Source organism: Erithacus rubecula (genome assembly GCF_903797595.1).
Source record: "Erithacus rubecula genome assembly, chromosome: Z".
NCBI classification, from domain to species: Eukaryota; Metazoa; Chordata; class Aves; order Passeriformes; family Muscicapidae; genus Erithacus; species Erithacus rubecula.
Window position 1 is genome coordinate 12,248,668 of NC_136661.1, and position 22,820 is coordinate 12,271,487.

Genomic DNA, 22,820 nt, shown 5'->3' on the forward strand with positions numbered 1-22,820 from the left:
ACAGTGATTATATCATCTGCAGATGAGTAAAAATAACTAAATTCCCCACCAAAGCACACAGAGCTTCTCTTTAGCAACAAATCCTCTGTTGACACAACATTCCATTTGAGAAATGTCCTTCAATAAAGGCACTCACTTTTGTAGCTGATGGCTCCACTAGTCTCTGTCGGTGGCGTGCTGAGCTGAAATGACTCTTCTGAGGCGTCCCTTCCTGACAGCAAATGAAGAAAGGGAAGAAGAAGAGAGGGAAGGGCGGCAATGGATCGTGGAGGGGATGGAATGGAGGATGTTGGAGAAGGGAGAGGGAGAGTATTTAACTGAACTGCATTTTCACTAACTTTGAAAAAGTTTTATTAAATTAAGTAATACCACTGTACAAATATCAGAAAGAAAATTAAGCATTTGCTTTAAAAGCAGTCTCTTGAAGCTTTTATATACATATTATTTGCACACATTAAATGATGCTGTCTCCTATAAATCTACATATACACACCATACACTACATGCCTACTTTACTCCTAGATACACACATTAAACATTCATTTCACAATTCCAAGGTATAAACATTATCTTACGTTTTCTATATCAACTTATGGAGTTAAAAATTCCAATCCACTAACCATCCACCCAACTTACACTTCAACACAAACATCAAAATGTCCTCTAGCAAAATAAGATTTTTTAGATTCATATTCTTCACCCAGACCTGCAATAATCACCTTAAATTCTAGAGACTTTCACCTAACACATATTAATGTCCTTGCCTGAGAAAACTGAGAAAGACCAAGCTCACACAGGTAAAAGGTAAGTATTTTCTCTCGGAAAGCAAAACCTGAAAAGAGCATTCAGCTGAAAAAAAAATCTGAAACCTCACAGTCTTCATTACATGTGCAATACAACAAGAGATTTTTCCATGAAATGAGATACTGGTTCCAAATCCTCTACCCACTTAATATCCAAGAGACAGAAGAGCGACATTTTGTTTCTTCCCAAAGATATTTTAAATACTCTGTCTCAGTCTCCAGAAACTTTCCAATTTGGAAAGCCCCTCATTGCTGTAAGTATGATCTCTTCACTCTGCTGTTTCAGGTATGTGTCTGAAGGGGAGAAGATACGGGTGAAGAACCTGCTCTAATCACAGGAATCAGAGGATGAAAATTTGCAAGACTCATTTTTTCTTTTTTTTTTTTTTTTTTTTTTTTTCTTTCAGAGCCAATACACAATTCTCCTATGAGTCTTCTCTGAAAAAAAAATATTTTAAAAATGTTAGACAGCTCATTTTTTGAAAAGATATTCACAGGTTCTTTAAATGAAAATACAGTGCTGTTCAACTCCACAAATATTTTTCAAGATCTCAAGACTTGTTTTTCAGAAAGCATTTTTATAAAGGTAGTTTTTACACCTCCTCAACCAAAAGGCTTCTACTTCTGGCATGACACCACACAGAGAGAACCAGCCCTGTAACTCAAAAGGATCTGGTGGAAATAATCACAGATTATAGTCACCATGGGAGGATTACATTGAAATTCACCAAATCCAAAACAGTAGTAGCACAAACTACCTCTAATTAACAAAACCAGTATTACAGAAAAAGTAGTTATCCAACACTTGCCTAAGCACTTGATTCCAATTGCAAAAGACTGTTGTGCTGATGGTAATTTATTTTGGTAATATTCCATTAAATTACTGGTGTAATGGACTAAAATTAGAAGTAAGAACTAGGGTTGGATGATCTTAACACTTCTTCTTTAACAATTTCTTTTAAAATTTCTCAATGCCCTTGCCATAATAATCTAACATCAAATTTTATATAATTAACAACAGATGCTTGAAAAAGACTACTTTCTGTCACAGTTTGAAACAATGATAGGGTCAGCATAATCTGGGCATTAGCTAGCAAAAGTGCTGATTTGGAGGCCCTACCTTCTCCCATATTAAGGTTATTAACTAATCCATGGGATCCTTAACTGAGAAACATAAAATTCTTCTTCTCTTACTGGGATTTTTATTTCTTTCCCATCTCTCCTCCAGAATGCTTTTCAGAATCAGTTGAGAGCTGGCACAAGCACAGTTAACACATGGAAAAATCCCAATACAGCACCAATACCATTTCAGAAGCAAAATGTATACTTCAATTGATGTGATCATTCCTGTGAAAAAGGAAAGCCAGAGTCCAGACTAATAAATGTTTATGTGGGCTGTACCTTCAATGACACCAGCCAGTATAATATCTGAATCAGAATATATTAACAGATCACCTTTTAGCTCAAAACAATCAGGGCAGACTTCATGCAATACCTTCCCATGTAGGGATGACAGTTTATCAACAGGACATGTGAAGGTTCAAGAAAGATCAACAAGAGATTTTAAAAAACTGCAAAGAAGGTAATTCTTTCACTATGGAAAAGTTCAATCTAGAGCATTTGAAGCCTTTAGAGACATTAGACTGTAGGCATACAGGTTTTGCATGATCCTTAGTACCGCATTTCAGCTGATAAAAACAGAAATCTTCTGCCAATGTCAGTAAAACTACAGTCAGAAAACGAGCTCCTTGCAAAGGTCAACGTGATTCATGTCAACAAGGACAGCTAAAGGAAAAACTGAAGGATCCTAAATAATTCTGTGGTAAGGTATTTTAGTTATGTGGCATGCAAAAAATTGGTGTGGAAGAAGAAAAAGACAGACACTTATTAAATTTAACAGTGAACAATCCAAGAAATAACGTTGTGGCAAACACACAACGGAAGAAAGACAGGGTAAGAAAAACAAATAAAAAACTCACATGAAACTGAAAAGACACAACCCACAAAAAAAAAAAAAAAAAAAAAAAAAGGAAGGAAGGAAGAAAGAAAAAGCATCACAGACTGGGGCAACAAGTATTACGTAGTTTATTTCTGAAGTCACAAAAGCTTGAAAACAGCTGTGAGGAGAAAATATGTTTTTGGCTGCAGAGGCTGGCATGTATAGGCTTTAATAATGATACCAAAGCAGTTTCCATTAAGAGCAGCTACCATTCTCTGTATGGCTGTTCTCATGAAAACAGCAGTATCAAGAGACAAGCAAGAATAGCAAGTGACACAAGCATGTGGTCTTATCTGAAGAGATTTCTACCTCCAGACTGAAGTGGCCACAGACCTCTTTTTTTCCTCTCCACTTTTATTAGCTGCCTGACCAAGACCTGAAACAAGTGGTAAAAATTCCACACAGGGGAGTTGAATTCACCAAAAATACCACAGCTGGTCCCTGACAGATCTGGAAGTATTTAGCACTGAAGCAAAAATAATTCACAGACACAATTCCATCCACATCAAGCTTGGCAAATCTTTATGCTGACAAGACTACTCCAATGTTTTTACTAGTAGGTGTCACACTGAAAAATACCTCCTCACACACCCTCAAACCACAACCATTCTAAACATGCTTCCTCCCCCAAGAGTAGCCCAGGGCTATCTCAAGACACATCTGTGGCAAGACTCAAGTCTCTGTCATATCCTCAAGTGTCCAACAGTTCAGCCTGAGCAGTCTGGCATTTGAGTTTAGCAAAAGTACAGCAAGACCTGCCGACACTTATGGCCAAGACTCGCTCTCATATCTAAGACTATCTAAACTTTTTGTTACTTTCCTTTACATAGCAATCTGCCTCCTGCTGTAACTCACACTAGATGCAGCAGTTCTATTCAATTACCAAATCACTACACAGTATTTATTTAAACGCTCTGAACATTCCTTTTTTCTTTCTTTCTACTGCAATGTAAAACAAAGTTAACATGTAACTTTGTTATCATTCATGTATTTAGGAGGGCTACATAAATATACCTGTGACCAAAAATATAAGAAAGGACAAAGCAAGTAAGAAAACTGGAAACAAAAATGATGTGTTAGAAAGTGATGCATTTAGTCTGATTTTTCTCTTTCTTTCATTCTTGCCTCAAAGGGGCCAAGATACCACCAACAAAGAATGCCATTCAACCTCTGATAGCTCAATAGTTTCAGGATATAGCAAAGGAAGCAGTACATATTGTGGGATGGCTCAACAATTCAGTTATGACAAATTGCTAAAACCTTCAACAGCATCAGTGCAACACTAATTCACCATATTATCCAGCTGCATTTTTATTAATTACATTGCACCATTCAGAAAATCAGCATGCTACATCAGCTTTAGCATTTCTTCCTACACACAGCTTCCTGACACTGGTTACCTGCTGAACAAACCTGTGAACAACACACCAAGGCCATCTCTATCAGATATCTGCTTGGTAAAAGCTACTGATCATTAGACAGGGTCAATCCAGATATTACAATCATTTAATACCTAATCTGTGAACTGTATTTAGTAGACAAAATTTTGACATGTCTGTTTTATTCCATTACATTCTATGTGTTATAAGGTTATGTCTTATCTGTTATAAGGTCATCAGTAGCCTTGCAGTCTTGTACAAATAAATTTCTCTGTGTTTCAACTTACCAAAGAGATAATGAAATGCTATTCCTGTTTCAGCAACAACATGACACCATGAAAGAGGAAAAACAAAATATCTAGCGAGACTCAAAATGTAAATTAGTTTCAAATGTTCAGTGTTATGGGTGCAGATTGGTTAATCAGCTTCTCATAATTAAGAAGAAAGGGAAAAGAGTAGTCTTTACAGGCACTGGGGGCCTTCTTCTCATGAAGATTAATACAATAGATTAAAACAATTTGTTACTTCATAAGAGACAGAGGTAGCAGGGATGTGCAGACAAGCTGTACACATTCTGTTCCCACAGAAATTCAAAACATACTGTGCTTACATGCCATGATACTGAAAATTCATCAGCACTTAAAGGATAAACAGTGTGGAAAAGCTGAATTACTCTAGGTGATATGCAGATAATACAACAGATTAATTATAAAACTATGGGAATCAATTCAGGCAGAGACAGACCAGCAGACGTTCAGAAACTTGGAACTTGCCCTTCTGATAATACAGTATAATCCAAAAATGTTTCCAAGCCCTTGTGCCTGGTATAACAGGTTAAAAACAATGCAGTATAATCCTGCATCGTAGTATTTCCATGAATTCCAAGTACATTGAATGTAAATTACTCATTTTTGTAAAACAGAGCAGTAGACAGTAGGCAATTCAGTGTGCCAAGTGTGGAGGCAGGACCAAGTCATAAATTGTAACACACAGTCCATCCCTCTCAGCTTAGATTCAAGCAAGTGTGAAATGGTTTGGGATTTACTGGAGGAGAGGGGTGCATTGGTTTGTCTTGGTCTTTAACTTAACTTGTAAGACGTTCATTCCTTGCTGATATCCACTGCCCCAAACTTTAAATTTCAGTGTAATACTTAACTAGGCTCTGAGTCAAGCTTTATAGGCTGATCAGGAAAGCTTTTCTGCTTCAGAAGCATCTCACAGCAGAAAAAAAGCAGTTAAGTAAGAAAGATTTCTACATAGCCATGGAATTTTTTAAAAAAAAGTCCCAAGTTGTCATTTATTTGACAAACAGTGTCACACTATGGCACATCTGACAATTCTTACAGCCAAGGCAAGATATTATGTCAATAAAAAGCAACACACATGTGCAGCTTCAATTTTGAATAGTAAGAAAACAAATCCTTGAGAGCTATCTCCCAAACTGAACACAAACCAAAGGCCAGGACTGCACCTTGCATCAATTAAGCTGTTAGCACAGAAAGTACTGGTAGACAAAAAAAGCATCCCGGGTAACTTCCTGTATCCCATTCTAGCAGCACAGCCACAGATGTTAAATTTTGAGTAATGAAAATGTATAACTAACATGTTTGCTGAAATTACTAGGCAACCTAACACAGCAGTGTGTCAGACACTCATCTATTAGCACTCCTAGTTATGGCACCACCCTCTTCTCCCCAACCACATCCTGTTGGTCCTACGTCGACAATCATTACAGCATTTGAACAAAGAACACTGGGCCATTTTGAAGGAGAACAGGCAACTATTTTTTTTACAGGATCCTCACTGACTACTGCTTTTCCTCAGTGGCACTAGAGAATGCACATGAAAAAATGGGTGCTTTAAAATCTTCTCCATGTATCTCCTGAGAGCCTGAAGACAGGAAAACACACTTCACAAAACTATAAGCCAAAGCAGTATTACTGGATTCAGCATCAGAAGATGTTAGTATTGATTTGTCAGATAGACTGCATGTCAGAAAGAAATTATATTGAAATAACTGAAGGTGTCTTTAAGGTGAAATAGGCAATCAAAAAGCATATGCTACTACATTTTGCAGCAGTGCTAAAACACTAACAGTAAGTCCACTCTTACTGTTGAAATAAAGGAAGGGGTATAAGGTGCTACTGAAACCATCAAAATACATCAGCCCTAAGCATACACAAATAAAACCACAGGAATAGAAAAGGAGAAAACAAAATGCATGCATAAAAAGGTGGTTGTTCTCTCATTATTCTATTTTAAAACCCCTGAACACCATAAAAAACAAGACAACAAAATCAGTTCCCAAGTCTTGTCACAAGCACTCAAAAATATTCAAGTCCTAAACTGTAATCTCAATCAGATAAGACTAGCATTTTGCTGTGATCATAAGGAGAACATAAGAAAGAATGCCAGAAGACAAAAAGCAGAAAAACAAAGTTGGCATTAATGCTGAGGCAAATTGCATGCAATATAAAGCAAATGCCAAAGACTTGTGAAAAAAATCTATGCTGAAATATAAGGAGTAAAGCAATGCACAGTCCTAAGAGCATGGACAAGAAAGACAAATACTACTTGAGAAATCAAATTTAATTTAAGCAACTTAACAGTCAGACAAGATGCTGCTGCAGCTCAGCAGGCACTAGTCTCTTCAGAAGATCAGGGTCAAATACAACCAGGTCTTTGCAGCTACCTCATACAAATACATTTGTTAAGGATGAAATCTCTTATCACAAAACCAAGCATGTAAATGCAGTAACAACTCTTACTCAAGTTATAAATGTGATACTCTTTACCTAAGAACTTCTCTGCTGCCAACCAACCAAAAAATTTGTAGATTTTGGCCACCCTGTCCTAAAAACCATTTTGAACTGTTGCTTCCAGACAGGAGCACATACTCATGACGAAAGTGACAAATATAAAAATGATATTAATGTTTGAATGTTAAAGCCTTCTATTTATCATTGTCAGTCTAATACCATATCTGACCACTACTTTACTTACACCAAATAAACTATGATACTCTTGTAAAACACAAACACACTACTCTGTCTTGAAGAACTGAAAGAGAACAGGACATGAATATAGAATCAGAGTAATATGAAATGTAGCTCTTAGCCTCGTCATAAACATTTCCTCTAATTTTTCATTTATATTACTCCTTCCATTATTGCACTTCTCTACTTTTACTAAAACCTGAAAAAAACAAAAAGTAATTTTAAACTAAAAAGCTGTGTTCCCAATCAATTTTCCACTCATAACCTAAATTTTCCAGCTGTGCTCATGAGTATTCAGAAAACGTAAGAGTTTGGGGGATACTTCCAGGTACCTCTGCACACAAATTCTGACTGCTATTCCCCTAATGTATCTGCACAACTTGGGTACCACTAGGCTCTTTATAAAGCAACCGAAATGGTATTCTTCTAGTGGAATAAATCAAAGCAAAATACATTAAAACATCCTTTTCACATCAAAAGAACTCAAAACAGAAATTAAAGCAAGTACATCCTTCACACACTTCTTAGCACATCTTCCTTTTCATATAGAAAGAGAAAGTTACAGTGTGGGACAGGACAGGAATCTACATTAGCTGAAAAACATCTTCAGATATGCTTCTGTACTTGATATAATATGATTTATCTGTAGAGAATACTCAAATTCTCAAGAATATTCAAATACACAAAAGACATGCAGAAACATGCACACTTCAAGTTGTAGCTTTCTAGGGCTGAAATACTATCAGAAGATGTGACATTATCTCCACAAAATGTATCAATGCACTGCAGTTAATTCTATAGTACAGATATTCTGAACTATTTCCAGGCTCCAGAAGCTGAAAGTTAACTTAAGAAAAACATGTATTGTTTCATAACAGGAACTAAGAGCTAGCACAGGCCCATCTTCTAACCACGGCCTATCTATTAGCTTAATTAGACCATAAATTTGATTACTAAAACATTTTCTTATTTTATCACTTCCATCATTTTCTTTTACAGTCAGACAAGGATGGAAGTTTTGATACAGTGGGGCTAAACTGGATTTCCTATTTCTTATAGTAAATCTTTAAAAAAAATCCTCCATTTTGTAATACTTTTCAATGCACATGTTCCATTGCCTTCAACTAGTGTCTTTGGGGAGGACAATCAGATGTCATATAAGTGTTACTTTAAATCCTTATGAAACTAAGCCAAACATATATACAGAAAACACAAGAATTTCAAAAAGGACAAAGTACTCCAACAAAACATGAACTGTAAAAAACTGAAATTTAATTGCTGAAGTCTCTAAAGAGCTTGTTTTTTCTCAAGGGCACAGACACTGGATGCAAGTATCCTTTTTGTCTCTAATCCCAGCTGTTGGATGCCACTGAGAAGCACTAAACTTTAAACTAAAATCAAGGGGGACTTGAATGGAGTGGTACAGGGAATCCAAGAGGAACACAGGTTAGAAACTAAGACAAAGTAATTGAATAAGATTACAGAAAGCACTGAGTTGCTGACAGAAAACAATGTTCTGATTTACATTGGATGAAGCAAGGATCCTACAGGGAATAAGTTTAGGGTTGCAGAAGTTAGTGCTACATGTAGAGGGGAAAAAGTAAACCCAAGAAAACGATCAAAAACAATTATGATTGAGTGTTCTGCTTTGAAATCATTGCAGTAACTTTTTATGTAATTTTAATGCTCAAATTAATAACTGTTATAAGCAATTTGAAGCAAGTATTGCTTCAATTTAATAGAAGGAATTAAGATCATCTCAAAGCCTGTGGGCAATTTTGAGAAAAACAGTAACTCAAAAAATCTAAAACTTTTGACTTCTAAAGCAAATGTAGTGTATCAGCTGGTGAAAGCAAATCTAAAACCGTAACATGAAATATGACACATGAAGCAACATCACAATCAAAACTGCATGAAATTCAAATGAAGCACCTTACCAAAAAAATTGAAAAGAAAATACAGAGAATTACTAGTTTCATTAGTTGTGACAAAGTAAGTAAAACCATTTGTCAATCCAAGGGCATTTCATGAAACTTTAAAAAGAAACCTGTTTCAATAAGGTACTATCCCTTCATGCAGCTATTCCTACTGTTACCAAAAAAAAAAGGCAAAGAAAAAAATAAATAAAAAAACCCACACGAGTAGATTTTGGAGATAAGCCAAGTAAGTGACTTAGAAACAGGAGCTAACAAGTACACAGAGGATGCCGAAGCTGCTTTATTTTATGACCCTTAGAAAACAACTGAGGTCAGTTCAAATCATTACAGATTCTACCACGGAGCTCACCAAAGGATTTGACACAAAAAAAAAATGATAAGTTTGTTTCACCTTCCAAACCTAATACAAAACAGTCAGTCAGCTTTGTGACATATTGTAGACTTTATAAAGAAATGTTGCAGCAATTATCAGAAGGTATTTGTAAGAAGTGTGATATGGGCTACAGGCACCAAGTCTGGCCTCACAACAAATATTTTAGTTCCAAATGCAGCATGGGTCTCTTTTTTTTTTTTTTCTTTTTTTGATATTTGACTCTGAAATAAAGTGTCTACAACATCTAGAATAGGAAAGATGGAGGGGGAAGATTAACCCTTTCAGAAAAAGCTTTCAGAGCTCAAACAATAGCAAAATGCATCTGACACAAAGCATTTTAGAGGACCTGACAAACATGTAACAATGCATGAATGTCTGGAAAATAGAGGTGAATAAACTGATAAAGAGATTGTACACTCTATTAGGCCTGCACAAGTGACAGCTAAGGAGAGGAAAAATGTTATCTCAATATTTCTTCTCTCAGAAGGCTGGTCCTTTGCTTTCTAGAGACAGCTATCATTGCCCATCACTGTTTAAGCCAAGGAAACATCTATTCTAACTTGCACACCTCTTAGTACCTAAGATTCCCTTTTCTATACCAGTCTATAGAACAACTCAAAAATAAATATGGCTTTATCCAGAAAAAAGAAAATAATTTACAAAGGTTATGCAAAATTTAGGGGTATTTTTACATTTTACATCTATGTATGTTACTCATGCAATAAAATGAAAGACTGAGTGCCGCAATTTAAGTAGGTCCAAGTAGCTCAATTACTTCACATTTTTTGAGGTTTTAGTACACATAGAGAAGTTCAGTTGTAAGTATGATCCCTTTCAGGTAGGTGTGGGCACAACTACTAAGCAGGGTATGAATGCAGTGTGCAGACACACAGCTATTCCCATGCAACACCAGAAGGGTTATATCTGCCTGCTTCTTAATTGATTAATCTGAATCCAATGGAAACTGCAAACAGCAATTTATTTTTTTTTCAAATCCCTCTCTGGTTCTACACCCTCCACAAACTTTTCCTCCCACTGAGAGGCAGAGAGATACATCAGATCTGATTCACAGTTACTCAACTCCTCTTTAATACTGTAAAACCATTTCCATTAATACATAAACACCAGCAGAAAACAATGGATAAGGTCTGTCTTGCCTAGAGAAGAACACAGTACTCAAACCAGTAAAAACTAAGAACCTTTCCAGACCCTCCTCTGTAAGACTGACTTTTACACAATCTTTTTTCTGCATTTTGCAAGAGACACCAGGCCACATTCCAACTAATGCTCTCCAACTTTCATAATTTTCCTCATCAGACCACTCAACAAACACATTCCCAAATACAAACTGTACTTACAAAAGAGGTGGTTACAGTCTACCTCTTTACTTTCCTCTCCTGTAGAGTGTGACTTCCAAGATGACGCTTTTATTTCACATGTCAATTTTCAGTATTTCAGAAACAATTCTTTTCATTAAACCTTCTACTCCAAAGAAATCTCACCTGTTTAGGAGCTGCAAATAAGGCAGTTTTTTCCATTAAGTTCTTTCCTTTCTTTCTGATTTCTCAGAAATGCATTTTCAGTTGAGCCAATAAGCAAGGACTTAGAAAAGTTTTTAAGATATGACTTTTTGCAAAGGTCTGGACAATTTATGTAACAAATTTCAAAACATCTATCTACAAAAATGATTGTGCCCTTGCCATCATTGCTAGAAACATAAGGAATTGGTATAAACTGATTTCCCCAATTCCACAAAAATAGCAACTTTGCATTTACACTACACTTTCCTTAACACTGCCTACTTCTATTTCTACAGCAGTAAGTCTGAATTTTGTGATTAAATTACTTTACCTCCTACCCATTCTCCCCTCAAATCAATGCATGTATTAGATTTCCAAGAAGAATTTTCCATGTTGGCTATAATCATATCACTGCAAACAATGCAGTGCAGTCACCCTGAATTTCAAGAAGGATTAGATTCCCTATGAAAATTTTCCAGCATTGAAAATAAATGTGTATATACACCTGAAGACAAGAAAAGAAGTAAGCACAGCACTTTTTTTAACATTTGAGAGGTTTCATGTACAGCTGCTTTTTCTGCTGTTGGTCAATTTCTCTGCAAGTCTAATTACAAAAGCCCATGTAATTACCCACAGATTTACAAGACACTGTTTACAAGCCACTTGAAGAGGAACTGAAATTAGCAAAAGGAAAAGCAAAGGCCCAAAGCATCTGTCTGACAAAGTGAAAGCTTAATCGGCACTGAAAGTATGACTGAAGCTGGCTGCTTCTGGCAGTCAGGCTTCTCCCACATTCCCATATCCCTACAGATTCAGGGAAATAAGTGCTATCTTTACCCACCATCACGTGGGTCTGGAGTCACTGGTTTAAGGCAACAATCAAACTACTACAAACATAGGCGGTTAGCAGACTGTAATTAAGAATGTAATTAATAATGTGCAAGAAGCAATTATTTTTTTTCACCTTTTGTAAGTTTATTTGCAAGAAATTTTTATTTCAATCCATACTAAATTGCACTTTAAAAACTTAAGAGTTGAAAGAAATAATCAATTTTATCCTAATGTTTCTTGCCAAAAAAGTGTTCTTTGCAATTTAAACCTTCAGCATGTGCTCACTGAAAAGGAGCATATACCACAGATTAAGTTACTTTTATTCTTCTATGAATACAACCAACATAAATAAGTATAGACAAACGAGGTTGTAGTCAGATTACATAGATAGGTGTATTCAGTTAGCAACAAATTAAAGGCTCAGTTTCTCTCAGAAGCCTGAGCAACAGAAAAATCTTCCACACATCAAGCTGAAACCAGATTTATCCAAGTCTACATATTTATTTAAGGCTTATATTTTGAGATTCAATTCAAGCTGCTTCCTGGCTTTTTTTAAACACAGCACGATGGTACAAGGCATTAAACACAACTACATCAGGTTCCCGTCTAAAAGGAAATGGTTTGTGTGTCCTGTAAACCAAGCTTTGAAGCAAACTGTGTACAAAGAAAAAAAATAAACCAGCAGTTATACTAATTGCTTTTAATTTGTTCATATGCCATTTACTATTGTATCTTCAGATGCACCTTCACCTAAGAAAGCACATTTTTAAGCAGATTTACCCGCTTTTAACATTTCTTGTTCTAACCAAAAGAACTGACAAAGTTACATGAAGTTATCTGACCTTATATTGAAGATCACAGGTATTTCAGAACAGTCTTAAAAGAAAATTTCCTTTTCTTTCTCCCCATTGTTTTTTTGGGGGTTGTTTGTTTTGATATTTGCAGGGGGAGATGGGCATTTTGTTGTGGGGGTGTTTGTTTGGCTTTGGGGTTTTTTGGGGTGTTTTGGGCTTTTGGGGGATTTTTGGGGTTTGTTTTGTTTGGTTTTTTTGGTTTTTTTAGGTTTTTATGTTTATCCCTTTCAGAATACACTCAACAGTCTTTACAAAAGACTATCAATAAAATATAAAAAAGAAGAAGATCCAAAAATACATGGATTACTCCAATAGAAAACAAAAACAGAAGTGTTATTAAGGATTGGGGGCTTTTTATAGTAAAAATTAGTACATTAGTATATGTACTATTACTATAATTACTATAATAACCAAGTCACTATTTTGGAATGTACTATAAAATCAAAAGGGAAGCAAAGTAAACAACTCAGGCACTTTAAACTTATTAACAGATTTTAAACTCCTTCTGTCATATAACCTGCTTTCCAGCTCACGAGATCATCATACCAGTTAGTTGCATAGATAACAGATGAAGACAGAAAAAAAGCAACAGAAGAATGTAAGGAGAGCGAGCAGACAATATAAAGACTGATTCACTTGAAGGTCTAATGAATACAATTTGAGTGTACATAGCATTTCTACCCCCTCTCATCTTTCCCTAAATGACAGTAAGTCAATTTTAATGCTTCTGACCACTGGCTGATTTTTTTCATTCTGGGACCAGATCCTAAGGACAGTCCTAAAGTATACATCCTCAAAAACTTCATGCACTGCAAGTGTGAATAGGCCCCTCTGCTACTTGGATTATTCACTGGATAACTTTCAATACTCTTGGGTGACTGTAAGTTGTCCTGTAAAATACTTCAGGTATTCATTCAAAATTGTTTTGTTAAAGTTACAGAAAATAAAAAAAAAATAATAACTGCAGAACTCAATACATTTCTTTCACACAGAGGTTTAAGTTATAATTTAATCAGACTGCTGTTCAATTCTCGTCAAAAGGCAGAAATCCGGTTTACGCTACTAAATGGATTAGAGCAGGTATAAGAGAAGGAAATCCGGTTTCACTATGAAGATCTACCTCTTGCAACCTTTATATCCTTTAAAAGCTGTCATCCATAGTCTCAATCTGCAGCAGAGACTCTCCCTCCCACTCAGCAAGCAAATGACAGAATATATTTAGGATGTAAGGACCGAATAAAGTATCAAAATCTTTTTATAGAAGTTACTCACTTTCCACAAGCGTTATCATACAAAAAGCAAAACCAATGGATTCTCTAAAAGGCCCAAGAGAATTTCAGGACTTCTGTATGCTACATAACAACACGTGCTACAGATTCTACTTGTACACATCTATCTAACGGAATCTGTCATACTGGCTCAGCAGCAAGTTGAAGGCATTAAGTAAAAAGGGTGTCTAACCAAAAAGTTCAGAACTGTGAGAGTTCAGTGCATGTTAAACGCTTTATGGGGGTTTATATTACTTAAGAATAATGATCCCAAATGTATGGAGACTTTCCTCTTCACCCTCCTCCCATTGAAATTGCAGATGTGGAGGAAAACAAAAGAAAGGAAGTACATTCATCGCTGAGAGCTACTTGAGCAACGGGGCTTTCTGAACAATGGGCCGTAATGATGGAGTTTGAGGTGGTGCTCCATTTTGGTGAAACATTAAAAAAGTAACTACACCCTCTATTCGGCTGTACTCACATATTCTTTATTAACACACTTTCCGCCAATAGATATAGGTATATAAGTATGCACATTTTAATTTTTTGAGCGGCTTATGCATTATCCCGAGACGGTACACGGTTCGAGTCTTGGGTTCAAACAACAAACGGTACCAACACTGTGTCATAACCCTCACCCCATCTGGGATACGGGGTTTGCTAGAGTTTAGTGAAGCCAGCGGCAAAGTCAGCCCGAAGCCGCGCGGGCAGGGCAGACGCGCCCACAAAGTGCGCCGCGCCCGCCCGGAGCGCCGAGCGCCGGCCAAACTTTCACCCCGCGGCGATGCCCGCCCGCCGCCCGGCCCGGAGCGCGGCTGGCGCCGAGCACCACACGGGCGCTGCCGGCCGGCCGGGAAGCGCCCGGGCACGGGCTGCACCGCCGGCTCCGCGGACCGGCCCGGCCGCACCGCGCCCCGCCCGCCCACAGGTGTTCCCCCTCGGCCGAGCCCGCCCGCACCGCGCCCCGCCGCCCGCGCGGAGGGCAACTTCCCAGCTGCGGACAGCGCGCACCGCCCCGCAGCGCCCCGCCCCTACCTGCAGCCCGCGCCTCCGCAGGATGCCCGGCTCGTCCATGCCGGCGCTCCGCCGCCCTCACGCCGCGCGGCGCCGCCTGGCCATGCCGGACCGCCCGGACCCCGCTCCGCATCCCCGCAGCTGCCGAGCGCTGACATCACGCCCGCGCCGATTGGCGCCCCGCCGCACGTGACCGCGCGAGGTGCGCGCCCGGCAACTTCGGGGCGCAGTCCGGCGGGCGCCGCGCCCGCGGCCCGGGCACCGGGAGCGGGGAGCGGGGAACGGGCTCGGCTCTGCCCGAACACGGAGCTGCGGCACGGCCGCACGGGCACCGCGGGAGGGGCCGCGCCCCGCTGGGTTCCCAAGGGAGGCTGCGGAGACCCCGCGGAGACAGCACGGATTGTCTCAGCCGTGCGGGCGCCGCGGGCAGCAGGTCCGGCTGTGACCTTGGGCTTGTCGCCCCAGGGCCTCGCATCAGCTCAGATGACCCGACTGCTGCAAGGAAAACTCGTCTCCGTATAAAGCTAGGTGCTAGATCCTCAAAGGTTATGGCACAGTTTTTAAAGAGCAAAACGGTGGGGAGTTTTCCTATCTGCCAAGCTGCTAAACAAACCACTGATTTTCTTTCTCCCCCACCCCAAAAGCTGTCACCATACTATTAGCTCTTCACCCATTAACGGTCTAAGATGAGGACTATGACAATCACACCCTTAAATCTAGTATGAAAAAGAAATATTGATTTCCTGTCAGATTGCATCATTTTGAGAAGTAGTCCATGTACATTCCATAGTAGTAAAACCTGCCAAGAGCAAAGGCATTTAGAACAAAAAAAAAATGAAGGATTGCTGAAAAGATAACGCTGAGCAGTAACAGCTTATCTAAAGAACAGAGAAAGAAAAGGCTGCTGTATTCCCTGCCTCCAATCCTCAATTCTTCTTCACAGAACTGAAACTCGCTTACGTTATTGTTTTGCACTTGTTACAATTTTTAAAAGATATAATTTCAGCTATTAAGCTACATTTTTCTGATACTTCCAATTGTATTATTCTAAAAAATCAGTCAATGTTTATCTAAGTTACATGGTGACATTACCTGAACATGCTCCCTCTTCCCTGTCCCTCCACGTCTCCAACTCCAAATGTATTGATTACATTTGGTCAATGGCTTAAAACTTCACCACCACAGACTTCAGTTACAGCATTAGAGCTGTATTTCATTTAAGAAAGAAGATTCTCATACCGACCAAAGTTCCAGTTCCACAAGAGGGAGACAAGGAAAATCAAACACACTGAGAGATTTACAAATTTGTAGGCCAGAAGGGGGTATGAGACCATCCTGCTTTCCTCTATAATAAATGCTACTCATCCCTCCTGAATTCATTTCTGAAGAGTAGTATCTCCTCAAGCAGCTGGCCCTAGTGAAAACTTTTTTGCTTTACAGAATCAAACTGAAAATTGTCCAGATCCCCTCATCTGTTTAAAACACAGGGAATAAATGTTACATAATCTCCCATGGGTTCCCAATATTCCTGCTTCTCCTTTTCCATTTCAAAATGTCATCTTCCTTTTTCTTATAACACTAAGACTTTATCCAAATCATTCCCATTCATGTGTCCTCACATAGTATCTCTTGTGTGTTTCTATTTCCAAAAACAACACAGGCAAGTGAATGACAATCTAAATGCTGTTGCATGCTTCCAGTAAGGGTGGCAAAAATTAATTGATCAAAGACCATCAAAAAGTTTCAAGGGTGAGAGGCAAAATTTTACCATTTGTCTCTCATGACAAACTGCAAGTTTCAACTGAAAGGCTGTTTGCATTTTTCACCCAATTTTTTTACATATTGCACAAGTTTTATTTTAATCACTGAAATACAAAATTTCCCAGTGCTCAATTTATCAGTTCCTTTAGAAGAACATAATACTGAAGTGTACTTAGCTTTAGTCCAACATTCAGTCCATCATTTTAGCCTATGTAATTGTATATTTAACTGTATATATATGAATTAGAAGTACCCCATGCCATCAAGCTCAGAGGTCATTACAAGAACAACAGCACAAGACAGTCAAGTAACAAGTCAGTGACAGGCACAGATTCAACAAGTCCACAGCCTAACAAAACACCTCAAGTATCAAAGAAGCTAAAATTTCGTAAGAGGATAATTCACAGAAAGGATTATAGGCAGACAAAGCACAGAGGTACATGCATGAAGAAACTATCCAACTACAGAGTGCAAGAGTAACAAGTTTTGCAATATGCTGAAGGTCAGCGGTACAGCTGCCTAAGTAATACTGGAAGGCAGAAGAACGAAACAAAGAGAAGACTGCCTTCCAGTGGAAGATGAGATAAATCCCAAACAGAAGAATATGAAACTATCTTTCAGTGAGAAGTGCATTCACTGTCGATCCTAGAAGTGGCATTTTCCTAGGCTTGTGCTGCATTTTATAAAAGTGCATTGGAAGGAGCTGAAAGGCAGAGTTTTGCACCTAAGAAGGAAAGCATCCACTGAATTTTCTCACAATTTATGAATATCTTTAGTTATTGCCAAAAGTGCATCTTTGTGTTTAAAAATGCATATAGCCTGATAGTTTTTTTCTGGAGGTTTTAATTATTTTCAGTTTATTATTTCAGTCATATTGACCATCAAAACCATGGCAGATAAGATCGTGGTATTGGAAGAATTCGTATTTTAGAAGAAAAATCCATGCTCTTGGAAACGTTTTAATATAATTATTCTTATATTTATATATACTAAATACAGCAAAATACCTCACATATTCTTTGAAATCACTTGTAGCAAAAAGGCATAGTTCAGTTGTGCATGCACCACAAAATAAAACCTGTGCAGTCTATGGAAAAGAAAGGATTTTTTTCCTCACCCCATCAGGGAAGGTAAATTATTTTAGGACAATAGTAATCAGCCTCAAAATTTGCCAAAAATTTTTCTCCCCTACAAATGAAGCATTTGACCTGATTAAATGAGAAGGATGTTTCTGAATTAATTTAGATATATACTCCTAAGTCCATGTTTATTTAAAGCTGCAAAGAAACATTGTAGAAGATAGTTTTCAGGACAATTACATAAATCTAAAAAGTTTTTATCCTCATTCAACTGCCAATTTTTTGCATTACTTATACAGCTTCACTTAGAAAATAATATTGGTGACAAAACCAAGAAAATTTAGAAATTGCTGTCATTACTGAAATCAGCCAATCAGCCAGACAAAAAACCTAAGCATTCAAAAACTATATATGAATATGAAACTAGAGTTTTACAATGCAGATTTAATTTAAATTTAATTTTATGCATACACATATCCCATGTGTGGCTGCCACTCTCATACTACACATGGTGGTAAGCATATGATAAGTCATATTAATTATGCACCATGAAAAAACTGATTTGTACTCTGCCCCTAAATCTACCTCTGTCAGGGCTATTTCCAATACTTTAAATACTCTACAGTATCTACTCACCATCACTGAGTTTTAAAAATAATTATTTTCTTCCTAAACGTGAAAGTTCATATGCTTAGAATAGATAACACGCAATGAAATAATTGCCTTGTATTCTGATAACTTGCAATCCGAAATAACTGGAACTTTTTTCAACCACAAGTAAAAAGAGAGCTTTTCATCGTATTTTTGTCCACCGATAACCTATTCAACTAACTCACTAGAAAAATTAAAATATTTCCACTGCCATAATTTCAGAAGTCAAGTTAAGTGGATAAACTACAATTACAGATACCTGGAAGCATTTAACATTAATTTTTATGCAGCCTTGCTCTAAGCACATTAGAGAGAACAATTAGAGTACACCACAGCAGGTCTTCCTGGATGTTGTAGTTACAATGGTTTTGAGACTAACTCCTGCAAACACTGCTTTTGTGGTTTTGAATAGAAAACAGCCCCACAGTAAAGGACCTGGAGTTTTGGTCCATGGCAAGTTGAACATGAGCCAGCAGTGCCCTGGCAGCCAGGAGAGCCAAGAGTGTCCTGGGGGCATCAGGGACAGCATCACAGGCAGGCAAGGGAGGGGATTGTCCTGCTCTGCTCTGAGCTGGGGCAGCCTCTCCTCCAGTGCTGGGGGCAGAAATGGGTGCTGCAGTATAAGAGAGACATAAAGCTATTAAAGAGCGTCCAAAGGGGGGCAACAAAGATGGGGAAGGGTCTGTAGGGGAAGCCAGAGGCAGAGTTGAGGTGACTTGGTCTGTTCAGCCTGGAGAGGAGACCGAGGAGAGAGCCTACAACATCCTCACAAGAGGAAGCTGAGGGGCAGGCACCAATCTCTTCAGTCTCATGACTAATGACAGGACTTGAGGAAAAGCCATGAACCTGAGCCAGGGGAGGTTTAGATAGGATTTAGAAAAAAAGGTTCTTCACACAGAGGTGTCTGGGCACTGGAAGAGGCTCCCCAGAGAAGTGGTCACAGCCCGACAGAGTTCAGCAAGTATTTGGAAAATGCTCTCATGCACATGGTGTGATTCTTGGGGTGTCCTGCACAGGACCAGGAGCTGGACTCACTGATCCTTGTGTGTCCCTTCCCAGCCACGTTATTCTGTGCTTCTGTAGTAGTTTTAAGAATAAACTGTCAAGGGAAGACAACATTACAATTCCACAAAGAAGCTCAAGGTTATTTTTCTGAATGATTATAAAAGAAATTGAGCCAAATTTGTTTCACACCAAAACAATCATATTCTGATGTAATTAAGAAGTGATCCAGGCAACATTCCTGTTATGTAGTATTCTGAAAACAGTTTCAGTTCCTAAAGGAATTTATCTGCAATATTTTACACTGAATTTCAAGCATCATATGCAGACATAGCTTTTCTTTTTTTTTTTTTTTCCAATTACATACACACACACAAAAAAATCCCTAAAAACAATCAGAAGTTTTCAACTGTCCCAGACATATATATCCACATCAAACCATACTTATTGTTACTCCACAATGCTTTGGGAAAAAGGGATTTAATTAGAATCTTAACAGATACCAGATCATCATCACAGGATGTCTCAGATGCATGAAAGCAAAAGCCATGTATGGTGCTGGGAGATGGAAGATGAGCATGTATTTCTTTTATCAATCTGACAGAAGTGAAACAAAATCAAAGTGAAACAAAATGAAGATTATCTTTAAAGAATTTTATACAGATCAACACCTAGCCACCTTAAGTAAGTCAAACCCTTCTAGTATCACTGTGTACTTTCACACAACCCAAGAGATTTTTTTCATGCAATGCTTTTAATGTTAATGGAAAGAACTCTATCCTTCTGCCTCTTATTCCTTCAAGTTCTGTGACCTCTGTTGTCTGTGAACTATCACTGAAATCGGCTACAGCGCTGGAAGTAAGACATCCCACCAAAATTAGCAGCAAAAATTGAGAGACCAATACTCAACACCACCACTGAGGTAAGGGATGCTGAAATCCACCCAAAGCTGCAGACACTTCTTCAGTCCATACATCTAGGCTAGAAAACAGAACTGCACCTCAGCAATATGTTTTTCAATAAGTTTCTCATACGACCACAGGAAAGGTTCTTGTTTCAGTATTAACAAGCAAGTGTGTTCAAGATATTCAGTCAGTGTGGGAATATAGGCCAGCTTTATCACAAACTACTTGAATGGGGCAATGAAAGTCCACCACTTGGTTTTCATTATTTATTTTCCAAGACTTTATTTACCCATACAAGCTATGCAATGATATCACATGAAGTTGCACACTATTTTTAAGAAATTGAGAAAGCAATTTTCACACTTCAGAGTGTTAGAAGCTAAAGTTGCCTTGTCTAAATTTGAGATTGATAAAGTCAATTTATTAATAATTATTAACATACATTGAATTTCTGAGAAACCAATGAATTTAACAGAACCAAGTTACATCCCCAACATCATAATTAACTACATTAACAAGGCAAAGGACTTTATATACAATTTTAGACACTGGGAGCAATACATATTTCATTATTCAAAGTGGAAAGCTTACAGTATTTCATCTATATAGCCATTTATGCTCCTTAATACATTTGCCTAATGTCCCTCCTAAGGGCCTAAAAAAAGTAGGGAATAAATGCTCCATGTGAAACCAACAACTCTCTTTCAGGGTGCAACATGATAACCACCACTTCGCAGAAGAAAACACACCAGCCAAATGTCTTCAAAGTACCTCTGAGTCTCCAGCACTGAGAAGGCATTGCTAGCCTGACAATAAAACCATGAGCTCTCACCAGTTTTTTTTTTTTTCCTCTATCCTCCTTCAGTATTACAACCTACCCCCACATACAGTGAATTACTCCATTCATATCTCTTTTGTGCTTCAGAAGTAAAGACTTCTGGGCAATAGTCACTGCATGGATTGACAGAGCACCACTGAATTTGTGTTCTACTTTACCACATCATACCAACACACATTCAGGTAACCCATGCTGGCTTGCACTCCAACTACCAGGTCCATCAATGCATTAAGAGACAGTTTATTATTCTCACTGTATATTACTAAGAATACAGACCACAAACAGGGAAAATTTGAGATTCATCAGTTAGGAAAACTCTAATTCTCTTCTCCTAGAGCTGACAAACCTGACAAATTGCAAACCACAGGTTAGCAGACAGGTGTGACAATTTATTACAGTTAAGAAAGTAGGGTCGACTGCTGCTGTTCCTTAATAAAAGAAAATATTACTGATTCTGTTACTTACATTTTAAGGTTCTTGAAAATAAAGTATTTTATCCCATGAAAGCATGTGTACCTTGCCAACAGTCACCATTTACACATGCAGGAATGGCCACGTTCCATGGAGGGTGTAGGTACACATTTAGTCTTCTTGCCTCACGCAGAACACAATCCTACTTGCACCAACCTGTTTCACCACTCATTCAGAGGGCTAATTCATTACATTAGGTAATCAATCCATCATGAAAATCTTGTAAGAAAAATAAGTTGCAGAAGCAAACCAATTTTTCAAATAAGTTATTTAGATAAGGTTATCAATTTCTCTTTCAGTAACAGAACATATAGAAAAACACAGGTCACAACGGACATGCCAGCTTCATCCATTTTGCCTTTTCTATCAAATACCATGCTTCTTACTCCATCAAAAGGCATAGCCAGATCAGATTCAAAAGAGGTAGTTAGCCTTCCAACTGTAAGTTTCCATAATTACAAAACAGCATAAAAGAAATTTCTCTCTGAAAAGACAGACCCATCATGAGTCTAGTCTGTATCTCTCATGGACCTCCTTTCAACAAGAACTGCAATACACATTTAATCATATAATGTTCTCCCTTCTTCCAAAAGTTGCTGAATTATTTGTCTCAGTATCTCCCCAAAGAAAGCCTAACATCAAACATATGGGAGCTATGCCACTTTTAATCTTAGAATTTGGAGTGCCATGAATATAGCTATGTTTTCAGAGAAAAAAAAAAAAACCCTCTGAGTTGAGGCTTTTTCTAACAATCAGCTCAATGGAGTATTTTAGATTCTGTATATGGAAGAGGAACCAAATTCTTAAAAAAAAAACCTCATAGCAAAGCAGCAATAACAATTACTTTCTGAATAATCCCTGTTAGACATTTGGAAGTTTGATTCTCAGGTGAAACCAGTAGCAGACAAGCTCCATTCCAACCAATGTTATTAAACTTTGGTAAGGTTTAAGTTCCCATTTTGAGATCACTCTGAGCAATGCTTCATCTAATCTCCTTTATTTTGATGCCTCATTTTCCTTGTTACAAGCATTTAATCTCAACACTTGCAATAATGCAGTATTTTCTCAATGAGATAATATATTAATGTACTTTCTCTTAAGTATGTATAATTATTCTTAATGTGTTTTGCCTGTTTCTT

General features: G+C 38.0%; 1 protein-coding gene across 7 annotated transcripts in view; it reads right to left on the reverse strand.

The window, feature by feature from the left end:
* The window catches only part of MAST4 (microtubule associated serine/threonine kinase family member 4), a 216,928-nt gene that overhangs the window by 170,194 nt on the left and 23,914 nt on the right, over positions 1-22,820 (reverse strand). For 2 of the 7 annotated variants that reach the window (XM_079330477.1, XM_079330481.1), the window contains exon 3: positions 137-211. The exons of 2 other annotated variants lie outside the window; for them this stretch is intronic. In XM_079330477.1, the coding sequence (XP_079186603.1) occupies positions 137-211 (75 nt within the window). Of the gene's footprint in view, positions 1-136; positions 212-14,995; positions 15,140-22,820 lie in introns of those variants that run through there. 3 more of the 7 variants (XM_079330478.1, XM_079330488.1, XM_079330484.1) reach the window with 2 other exon arrangements.